The sequence below is a fragment of the Mytilus galloprovincialis genome, chromosome 2 (assembly GCF_965363235.1).
Source record: "Mytilus galloprovincialis chromosome 2, xbMytGall1.hap1.1, whole genome shotgun sequence".
Taxonomy (NCBI): domain Eukaryota; kingdom Metazoa; phylum Mollusca; class Bivalvia; order Mytilida; family Mytilidae; genus Mytilus; species Mytilus galloprovincialis.
Window position 1 is genome coordinate 31,528,872 of NC_134839.1, and position 12,474 is coordinate 31,541,345.

Consider the following 12,474-nt stretch of genomic DNA (forward strand, 5'->3'; position numbering starts at 1 on the left):
TTTTAAATCTGTTTATCTCCCAAGACCAACAATACCATGACATGTCATTGACAAATTTTGAAAGACCACATTCTATATATTCAGAAAATAAAAAGAAAGTTGTGTGTTTTTTTTTCTTTAAAAAAATAATTTTAGTCAAAAATTGTCAATTTTCACCAAAATTCAGATTACCAAACAGATGAATACTGAAACATTTTGAACTTAAAAAGCTAAAACATTCCATTTATGTGTGCATTCCTGACACAAATTTGGTAATTATAAATGAGAAAATATGATTGATAGAGATATTTTTGTAGAGAAGGACATTTTTTTCTTTCTGGGCATGGTGCCCCCCCCTTTTTTTTCAAAATTCAAAAAATTATTAATAAATTTAAAAGATGGAATTCAATTGTGAACATTTTGAGCATTAAAAAATGAAATTTCTTCAAAGGGTAAGGGCAATAATAGAACCCCCTACACCAATTTTATATATTAGATTTTTTTTTAGAAATGGGGAATGTGTCAAAGAGAGAACAACCCAAACAGAAATTTAAAATCTTTAGATTCTATTTCATGGTCTTTAAAATTGACTCTAAAGAACCTGAATCGATCACCTGTAATTTTTGGTTAAATCTTGCATCAATGATTATTTGTCCCTTCAATATATATCAATGAGTGGCTTAACAATTCCATTTAAATGTTCTTTGTATCTGTCGTTTTTTCTTCAAAAGCAAAAAAATGAATTTTACCCCTATGTTCCATTTTAGCCATAGTGGCTAAGTTTCTTGAAGTACAAGGAAATAAAAAACTAAATTTATACAAGATTATAACTCCCAAGTTGGGCTGAAATTGATTAAGCATATTCAATATCAAAAGAAGATTTTTTTTAAAGGAAGCAAACTAGATGAACAAATTGTGAAACATTTCTTTAAAGGGGTATAACTCCATACGGATTCAATTGACAATTCTGGTCATATAAACTTATTTGTAGATCCTACTTTGCTGAAAGTTGTGCTGTTTACAGTTTATCTTTGTCATTAATAATATTCAAGATAATAACCAAAACTGCAAAATTTCTGTACAATTAATAATTAAGTGGCAGCAACCCAACAATGGGTTGTTAGATTCATCTGAAAATTTGCTCTTAAAAGGCTTTAGTATTTGAGATATGAGCTACACACTGCATTTTACCCCTATGTTCTTATTTTACCCATGGCGGCCATGTTTTTTTTACAAAATAGAAAATAGAACACAAACTTAATTCTAGATATCCTAAGGATCATTCAGTTTATAAGTTTTACTGGAATTGGTTAAGTAGTTTCAGTGGAAATGTTTCAAATATTTTACACTGGACAGACGACAACGGAAGCAAAGTGATGGCAAAATTCACAGTTCCTTTGAAACGGTGACCTAAAAAAACTACGTCCGTTCTATCAGAAATAAACTGAAAATAAAAAATAAAAAATTTGTACCATCGAGAGCGCTAACAAGGTAACTTTCCATAAATTTTAATATTTTTAAGGGTCATAACTCTTTTAAAAAAGTCAATTTTCCATGATTATAGAACTCATCCGAGATATTGTTGATATTAATCTAGTGTATAAGTTTTATTAAAAATCTGGCAAGAATTATACCTGTGGGAGCGTTAAAGGGGCTATTTTCCATAAATTTATTATTTTCAAGGGTTATAAATGTTTTTATTAAAGTCGATTGACCACCAATATCTAACTTGTTCGAGATATTGCTTATAATAACCTAAAGTATTAGTTTCTTAAAAATCTGACATAATTTGTACATGTGCGAGCGCTGCAAGGACAGCCAGATGGACACAAGGACGAATGGCAATCAAAATTTTAAGCAGACCATGTTTAAACGAAAAAAATTAAGTTCTAATTTCGATTTTTATTAATTGAAAATTTTTTTGGTCGCATATTGGTATCACGTTGGCGTCGTCGTCGTCCGAAGACATTTGGTTTTCGCACTCTAACTTTAGTAAAAGTAAATTGAAATCTATGAAATTTAAACACATGGTTTATGATCATTTTTTTTTTTAATAAATATTCAGTTTATTGCACTATTGGTTGTTAACAAATACCCTAAAAGGTACAACTATCCCAGATAGGTTTATCCCTGTGTGTGAATTATCCAATGAACCAGGGGATTCACAAGATAAACTTATTATAAGTTTCAAAAGTGGTTAATAAATTATTACAATCTATATAGTTTACATAAAAGAAAGGTTGACATTGATTCTTGGTGTTTTGGTCCCAACAGTTTAGGAATTAGGGGCAAAAAAGGGCACAAATAATAAAATTGAGAATGGAAATGGGGAATGTGTCAAAGAGACAACAACCCGACCAAATAAAAAACAACAGCAGAGGGTCACCGACAGGTCTTCAATGTAGCGAGAAATTCCCGCACCCGGAGGCGTCCTTCAGCTGGCCCCTAAACAAATATATACTAGTCCAGTGATAATGAACGCCATACTAATTTCCAAATTGTACACAAGAAACTAAAATTTAAATAATACAAGACTAACAAAGGCCAGAGGCTCCTGACTTGGGACAGGCGCAAAAATGCGGCGGGGTTAAACATGTTTGTGAGATCTCAACCCTCCCCCTATACCTTTAACCAATGTAGTAAAGTAAACGCATAACAATACGCACATTAAAATTCAGTTCAAGAGAAATCCGAGTCTGATGTCAGAAGATAAAACCAAAGAAAATAAACAAAATGACAATAATACATAAATAACAACAGACTACTAGCAGTTAACTGACATGCCAGCTCCAGACTTCAATTAAACTGACTGAAAGATTATGATTTCATCATATGAACATCAGGCACAATCCTTCCAAATAAGCATTTTTCTTGGTTTTCGCACAATAACTTTAGTATAAGTAAAAAGAAATCTATAAAATTTTAACATAAGGTCTCTATGACCACAACAGAAAGGTTGGGATTGATTTTGGGAGTTTTAGTCCCAACAGTTTAGGAATTAGGGGCCAAAAACAGGTCCCAAATAAGCATTTTTCTTGGTTTTTGCATAATAACTTAAGCATAAGTTATTAGAAATCTATGAAATTTTAACACAAGGTTTATAACCACAAAAGAAAGGTTTGGATTGATTTTGGGAGTTTTGGTCCCAACGAATTAGGGGCCAAAAGGGTCCAAAATTAAACTTTGTTTGATTTCATCAAAAAATTAATTATTGGGGTTCTTTGATATGCCAAATCTAACCGTGTATTCAGATTCTTAATTTTTGGTCCTGTTTTCAAATTGGTCTACATTAAGATCAAAAGGGTCCAAAATTAAACTTAGCTTGATTTTAACAAAAAAAGAATTCTTGGGGTTCTTTGATATGCTGAATCTAAACATGGTCATAGATTTTTGATTATGGGCCCAGTTTTCAAGTTGGTCCAAATCGGGGTCCAAAATTATTATGTTAAGTATTGTGCAATACCTCTGCGGTCGTATAAAGCTGCGCCCTGCGGAGCATCTGGTTTATTTATAAAAATACTATTTTTGATATAACAAAAATAAAAAAATAAAATATTTTTTTTGTCTTAAATCAGTGGTTTTGATAAGATAATAACACTCTGTAAAGATTAGACAAATGGGACAGTTTTAATCTTGGTACAGTGTTTCCAATTTCATTATCTATGGAAAATACATTGCCTTGCATCGTTTCTTTTGTGGACTAGTATACTATTGCACAGTCAGATTATGTACACATAATGGCTGTTACTATTTACCTCCCATGTAAATCGACATGTATCGAAACCTTTATGCAAAAACTTATTTGTCACTTTGTCGATTTAACTGTGCTAAAATTGAAATTGAAGAAGAACTACAGAACCTTTCTTTTTATTCTAATATATAATAATCTAACTTATCTAAAAGATTTGAAATAAATGCGGAATGTGTCCATTGGACACAGATGATGCTCCCGCTTCCATATCATAAAAGTCATAAACGGACATGACTGAAGACACTTACCAATTGTGTACTAACTTTTATGGTGATAAGAATTGTGTAAAAGTTTCGTAACATTTGGTTGAGGCAAACTAAAGAAAGAAATACAAAACAAAAAATTCAGCAACTTTTTCCCTCTATAAAGAGGCATTGCATAGAACAGTGAAAGTTACACCACCAAAATTCAAAGTTGATCTGCATTTGGTGGTTTTAAGCATTGTGTATAATTTTAATAACATCTGGTAAAGACAAACTAAAGTTAGAGAACAGAAACGGAAATTCAGCAATATTTCTATTTGTAAAGGGGCATAACTCTTGGACGGTTTAAGTGACACCACCAAACTTAGTCTTGTTTTATGGTAATAAGCAATGTGATTAGGTTTCATAATTCATTTGGTTGAGGCAAACTAAAGATAGAGAACAGAAACCAACGTTGGGACATACTGACGGACGGACAAGGGTTAACCTTAATGCCCCCTCCGCCACTGCAGGGGCATACAAATATGTAAATATAACAATTGATTAAATTAGGCAAAATTCAAGAATGGCCATTGCACATGGTGTCATAAAGGTTTGAGAATCAAAACAGTATACAATAGTTCGGACCAGCAAATTTTCCTCAGGGCCACAAGGATAATATTTTTGAGAACCATAAAAAAACGCGATTATTCTGGGTATACAAATAATACTTCAGTTAGGTTTTAAAAAAAATAATAGACAAGCTGTCCTTTTCCACCATATACAATAGAAACATTGACAAATTCTTGCACAATTAATGTAGATCGTTGGTATATATTTCCTCAGATAGAACATGTAAAATTTGTATGCCCCCACTGTAGCAAAGGGGGCATTAAGTTGTACCCTTGTCTGTAAGTACGTCCGTTCCAGAGCTATACCCTTATACAAATGGAAAAAAAATACTGACTTTTTTGTTTCCGTTCTCTAACTTAAGTTTGCCACAACCAAATGTTTTGAAACTTATACACAATGCTTATTTCCATAAAATTCAGAACAGTTAGAATGTTATTGGTGTAACAGGTACTGTCAATAAGTTATGCCCCTTTAAAAATGGAAAAATTGCTGAATTTTCCGTTTCCGTTCTCTTTTTTTCGTCTGTCTGACATAGTTCATCTTACCCTGACCTCATTTTCTTAGAACATTGATAATGTTAAGTTAATATGATACTTGTATTAAAATCTTTACATAACACTTACAGAGTTTCAAAAGTAATTCAATTATAAATAAAACCAACCAGACATTTCAGGGTGAGTCTTCTTGTTTAGCAGATCTTAGTCTAGGGTTAAAGTTTTTAAAGCATCAATCTGTTTCAAAAACCAACAATGAGTTGCATTAAATTGTTACTGTAACTTATTTATAGCCATTTTGAAAGAGAAAGTATCCTGAGCTATTTTTATGTTCATTAAGATTTGTTTTATAGATAATCATGTTATGCTCATTGTTGAAGGATATACGGGGATCTGTGGTTGTTTATTTCTATGTCTTTGCTCTCTCTGGTTGAGAGTTAATTGTCTCATTGACAATTACAACACATCCTCTTATCTTTATACATAGACTTACTAGTAATTAAGTTTTGGATTCAACTTTATTCTTTTTCACTGACAGCATCAGTCTTAGACATGACAACGGGTTATGCGTATTACCATTTTTTTTTTAAACTTCTGAGAAATCTTACATATAAGATTGAAGGGAGGGGGTACATATGCTGCCCTCAACTTTAGAAGTTGTGTTATGCTTAAATTCTTAAAATACTTAGTTCACAAGTAAACACAATGAGATACCACATTTCTTTCAACAAATTTTATAATTTTGAAAAAAAAAAAAAAAAAAATCGAAAAAAAAAGGGGGTGCACCATACCCAGAGTGATGATTTTTCATTTTGTACAAGTATATCTTCATTTATCATATATTCTCCTTTAAAATTAACAAATGTGTGTCAGAATTGCACATATAAATGGAATGTTTTAGCTTTTTAAGTTCAAAATTTTTGATTATTCATCTGATTGTTAATCTGAATTTTGGTGAAAATTGACAATTTTTGACTAAATTTTTTTTTTAAAGAAAAAAAAACACACGACTTTCTTTTTATTTTCTGAATATATAGAATGTGGTCTTTCAAAATTTGTCAATGACATGTCATGGTATTGTTGGTCTTGGGAGATAAACAGATTTAAAATTTTAAAGTTTTTGAAATTTTTCATTTTCGAATTTTAACACATTTTTAAATGGTTGCTATGGAAACAAACTATTTAGTAAATTCACAATTTTAACGTTTTTATATAGTTTGGGGTTTTGTTTGTCAATACTATAAATATACATATCCTTTGTATTGATTAACTTTATTTCTATGGGACTTTAAATTCCCTTATTTTATAATTTCAAAAAGGGTCTTTTTTCACATATTCAGGCAAAATGTTGATTTGATGGTTACCATGGCAACGGGCATAATACAGGGAAAATAAAGACAGAATTTTGACCATCTACCAAAGTTCTTATGATATAAGGCAAAAAAAATTACTTCTGTGACATGCCATGAATCACCTTCTGCATGATTTTTACAAATTTTAGACATTTCAGTTGCATGTCGCCATGGGGAAGAAGATTGAAATGCTGTTTCTTTTACACCAACAAAAACTTGCCCACCATAAAATGTTTGTTCAATTTCATCTGGAATCTCTGAAAATAAATTTACACTTGGAGTTATTGAAAATTTTGTGAAGTCGTGATCAGCAACCTCAAATTTCTTTCCCATGGCAACAATGACTTGCTTCCCCCTTTCCACAGTTGCAACTGGATATCCAGGCTCCCCAACTTTTAATTTGTGCTTATCATCCATACACACAAAATTACAAAATGGTTTATACATTATTGCAAACTCTTTTTTGTACCTAAAAATAGCAGAAGCATAATGCATATCTACATGAGTCTTTCTAAATTGGCGACTTTGAATCATAAATTTTACTTTCAACTTGCCTGTATATCTATGAGAAGATTGAAAATTGGCATGACGTGGCCAAAATTGCCAATGCAACCATTGCTGTGAAGGGACTAAAATGTTTGGAGCTAATTTAGCTTTAACCTGTTCATAAAGATCTCTAACTGAAAACGCATCTGCCAAATGAGTTATAACATCACCCCCTTTATCAATTTTGTCATGCCGTCTGTCATCTACAGCTAGTTCAAGCTTCTCATTTATATAGTTTTGGCATTCTGAAAGAAATTCATTATACTTTTCGGGTTGACCCCGGTTATTAAGTCTTAAGTCACAAATAAGTTCAGAGTCTTCATTGTCTAAAATTTCACTAATGCGCCTGTCAACCTCTGTCTGTGATGCCGTAAGTGATGCAGACTGGTCCCCAGTCAGACGTCTATAAGCCTCTCTTAGAAACGCAGATTTATTGGAAATTGTGCAACCAAACAAAGAAAGAAATTCACGTCGCATTGCCCGACTGTGATACACCGGGAGTGATTTACTCAAATTGCATGCTATTTGCATGTTCTTAGTAAGTAAATCACTCTCAGATACCATTGGAACTTTCCACAGAAACATCAAGTGTTCTTTTGATCCTGTGTATGTAAATTGACAGCATTTTACAGGTACTATTAGGCCTTTGAAATAGTCATATCTTCTGTTTGGTTCACCTGGACTGTAGTCATTGACCACAATAGGAGCAAAAAAGTCACTATGTATAATAGCAGTATGTAATAAATTGTATCTTGCTTGCTTTGTAGGATTGATATTAGAGACAGGTGCTAAATATTCCCACCTCTCCTTGTCCCCTTGGAAAACTTTTTTCGAAGCACTGCATTCTGTTCTGTACTGCTGCGAAACTAAAAAATCAGCATACTTTTTCAAATTTTGTCCAAATTCTAAAAGAATAGTTTTTATTGGCAACCACTTCTCTCGTTTTAAAAAGCCATTTTCCGTAAGAAGTAAAAGTGCAGTTGAATGACTGCGTAAAATGTTTTCTTGAAGACTAGTTGAATCAATTTTCTTTCTCTTTCTTAATTCAGATTTATAGTACCCATTAAAATGAGTCAGTGCTTCGGGAATATCACATGCTCGGCTAGCTAATGTATGGTGGTTACCGTCCACATACCACAAAATGTCTGTTAACGTATTAACCAAATTCACCCCAAGACTGTCTTTGTTAGTTGACAAAAAGCCCACATTTTGTGCCCTTAGCCACTCAATTATATCATTAAATAATTTGTTCTTTTGGTCAAGTTCATGTTTTATGTTAGGCAGATGATTAGCTTTATTTGCCCCCTGCATTAATATAGTAAAAGCATCAGCTTTAGCATTTTTTTCACAGTTTTCATTTACATCTTTATTAACTCTGTATTCTATGTAGGGGCCAAGGCAAGGAACCGCGTCGCACAACTTTGTGCTAGGATCGATTTCCGTATTCAATTCACTTTTTTTATGTTCCAATATGTGCCGTTATTCTAGAGTTTTGAATTTCGTTCACAGGCGATTTATTGTCCAGATTTCCAGACGCGAACTCGTTATACAAATCAAAAATGGTTTTTTCATCACTGAAATTCGTAGCATACCACGCTTTCTTTTCGTTTACACCGCATTTTACTCTAAGAATCACGAAAACCATGTTGAATATTGTTACCGGAAGTTAACAAAACGAAGTTTTCGACACGGATATCGGTAACGGAAATGAACAAAATCCGGAAATCGTAAATTTTGAAAAATAAAAAAAATCGGGGCGGTACGATTTTTGAGGGGCGGGCAGGGATGAAAATCTATCAATTAATTTTAATTGGCCATATAAGGAATAAATTATTTTTTTATAGCAAATTCCAAGATATGGTCAGTTCTATCTAAAAAGAATATTTGGTCAATTCTATCAAAAAATTTCAAAAAATATAAAAACAAGAATGTGTCCAAAGTACACGGATGCCCCACTCGCACTATCATTTTCCATGTTCAATGGACCATTAAAATGGGTAAAAAATATAATGAGGCATTCAAATTAGAAAGATCATATCATAGGGAACATTTGTACTAAGTTTCAAGTTGATTGGACTTCAACTTCATCAAAAACTACCTTGACCAGTTCAACTTCATCAAAAACTACCTTGACCAAAAACTTTAACCTGAAACTCGCACTTTCATTTTCTATGTTCAGTGGACTGTGAAATTGGGGTCAAAAGTTTAATTTGTCTTTAAAATTAGAAAGATCATATCATAAGGAACATATGTACTAAGTTTCAAGTTGATTGGACTTCAGCTTCATCAAAAACTACCTTGACCAAAAACTTTAACCTGAAGCGGGACAGATGGACAAACGAACAGACGGACAGACGGACGGATGGACGAACGAACGGACAGACGAACGGATGCACAGACCAGAAAACATAATGCCCCTCTACTATCGTAGGTGGGGCATAAAAATAGGATGATTAGTCACAGTGCTGCCATAGCAGGAAACAATATGCCTAAGTATGACCTCCACACCTTTGATTCACCTGTGACTTACCTCCACATTCCTCAGGTAACTCCTGTGTATATCCAGGTTTACATTTACATTTGAAGGATCCAGGTATGTTCTCACATTCTGCTGAGTGTGGACACCAACCCAGAGCACATTCATTATCATCTAATGGAAATAAAATAAAGCATTTAATAGAAATAACAATCTGAAACTAATTTTCATATTCCTCATAAGGTACAAGAACTTAATGAATGTGTAATTCATGTTGACTTTTTTTCTCTTAAGCCCTGTAAAATATACACTTGAACTCTCAAAGGCTAACTCAGTCATTTGAATGTATTTGATGCATATCTATAAACAATGTACTGTAACAATTTCTGCTATTAAAGCCGAGAGAAATCCATATAATAGTTACTGCCAATAAATAGCCTATACGCCAGATGTTTCTTTTTGCATAAACAGCTAGTGGCTCTCTTGACAGCAGAGGAAGGTTTTTATATAATGCAAAAGTCCATAGAGTAGGCAGTGTTCTTGTCTTGAAAGCCCTATTTACCTTTACATTGATTTTGTCTTTGTTGATACCTGTTGCTTGTTATTTTAACACAAAAAGTCTCAATACTCACCATAACAGTTTCTCCCATTTGCGTATACACCAGATACTTTCTTCCCTTGATAGCCAGGTTTACAATTACATTCAAAGGTTCCATCTTTGTTGGTACATGTTGCATGTTCATGACAATCATTAAATCCTGTATCACATTCATTTAAGTCTGTGAAAAAATATAAGAGGGTGGTAAAGGGAGGGTGCTTGCACGAAAAAAACGTGAAATAAGACATAATTTCATGTTAAACGTGAAATTTTTGTAATGAACGTTGCACGAAAAATAAATACTTTTATTTGAACCTTTTGTGACTGAGTCACTGTCTTCTTGTAAATATTAACTCTTTGTTTTACTTGATATTCCCGATTTAGTATACACATATGCATTTATGAAATAATTGGTTTACGGCTTTTAAAAAAGTATTTCTTGACGATCCCTGCCAAGTGTTTGAATTTTATTTGAAAAATACCGAGCATGCAAAATAAGACTGAAATTCAAGATGCACGTAAAATTAAATAAGCAGAACACGTTGAACGAGGCACCCGTCTTGCACGACTGAACGTCAAATAAAAAAGTAAAAACACGTTGAACGTGAAATAAAAAACAGTGATCACGTTGCATGAAAATAACCCTTTACCACCCTCATATAATAATTAAAATTTAGTTCATTTTTTGATTTGATGTTTTTGAAGCATTGTCTATTTACATAGGGAAATAAGTTACCTGGTATATGACTTTAATAGGTTTTTTTTAAGATATTTGGTATAAATACCAGAAACAGACAAAATTCTTAGAATTTAAATAAAAGAAGAATGAATATTCCATTAACCTAAAAAGCCTAAAAACAAAGCTGCTGGGTGTATCATTGTCTAAACTTGGTTATCAATCAAGCTTTAAGTAAGGAATCAGTTAACATCAATCTCACCATAAATAACTTACCAAACTCCACTTGACTGCAGAAAAGCTTGCCAAGAGTAATCTTGCCCGTAGCATTAACTCTGCCACTATCTAGGAAAGTCATACTAACTACAGGTAAGTTATTGGTAAATACACCAGCATCACTTCTCCATTGTAACTCGCCAGCATCACAGCTACATTTTCTAATGAAAAAACAACAACAACTAGGTCAAAACTAACTATAATTTCTCAAATATCCAACATGGAAAAAATTTACTTTTTCTCAAATAACCAGGGCAAAGTTTACTATTTTTTAATAGCCATGGAAAAGTTAACTAAATAAAAAAAAATTGAGAATGGAAATGGGGAATGTGTCGAAGAGACAACAACCCGACCATATATTAACAGACAACAGCGCAGGGTTTCCCCTGGATCAATTATTTTTTTCGCCACCTCTTTCGCCAAATCAATATAATTTTCGCAACTTTATTATTAATTTTTCGCCAAGTAACACAAATGTATTTTTCTTTTAAAAATTTCCTTTTTATCATACCCCCTCCCCCTAAATAAGAAGTGGATTTTACAACAAAACAAAACATTTCATCACTTGAAATTGATCCATCGTGTAAGGTGTAGTCATTACATTGACCCTATCATTAGGGTTACTCTCATGCCAACCTTTTGAATAGATTTCTTCATAACGACAGTTTTCTTTTCTATACCATCGTAAATAAGTAAAACTATATATTTGAAACACGTGTGTCACTGAAACGACTTTAAAGTACCCTCTCAAATCAATTATCTATATGAAAGTCAAATGATAAAGTTTTAAATCAGAGACCTTTCTTGCTTTTGATCATTTTTCGTCATAACAACGGTATTCTTTTCTGGACTATCATTATAAGAAGGAGAGGAAGCGTAAAAATTTTGCTTCCAACACGTGCGTCGCGAAGTGGTTAATAAATCTCTTTTGTGACATGTGATAGAAGCCATTTCACCATATCATTTTGTCATATCAGACAATCAACACCTTTATTGATTAGTCCTTTGATGTCTATAGCTATAAATGCAATCAGCTGATTATTGATTTTCTGTCAAAATCTTAACGAGTTCAAGGTGAATTCCGAGTATTGTCTGATCGGTAAAGTCAGAGAAACCCGAAAAAAGTAAATAAACAAGATGGCTGAAAATAAATCGATATATATATTTCTTTCACCAAATTCTTTCGCCAATGACGAATTTTAATCGCCACAATTATTATTTTTTCGCAAATTGCGAAAATGGCGACCGCCAGCGGAAACCCTGCAACAGCGGAAGGTCACTTGGAGGCGTCCTTCAGCTGGCCCCTAAACAAATATATATACTAGTTCAGTGATAATGGACGTCATACTATTAAATACTATATCACTGTTTCATGTATTTTCATAGGTTAACAAAGTTTTATCTACTTGTGAAGGAATTCTAACATTTTATCATGTAAGGGTTAATAAATATACCTGTTTAAATCCCAGTAACCAAAACAGAAAACAGAGAAAAACAAATATCTAATAATG

The 12,474-nt window shown here is 32.8% G+C and overlaps 1 protein-coding gene across 1 annotated transcript in view; it reads right to left on the reverse strand.

Moving 5' to 3' along the window:
* The window catches only part of LOC143063365 (uncharacterized), a 101,069-nt gene that overhangs the window by 20,942 nt on the left and 67,653 nt on the right, over positions 1 to 12,474 (reverse strand). The window contains exons 34-36 of the mRNA XM_076235480.1: positions 10,964 to 11,124; positions 10,046 to 10,192; positions 9,468 to 9,587 (exon numbers count right to left, since the gene is read on the reverse strand). Coding sequence (XP_076091595.1) covers positions 9,468 to 9,587; positions 10,046 to 10,192; positions 10,964 to 11,124 — 428 coding nt within the window. The remainder of the gene's footprint in view (positions 1 to 9,467; positions 9,588 to 10,045; positions 10,193 to 10,963; positions 11,125 to 12,474) is intronic.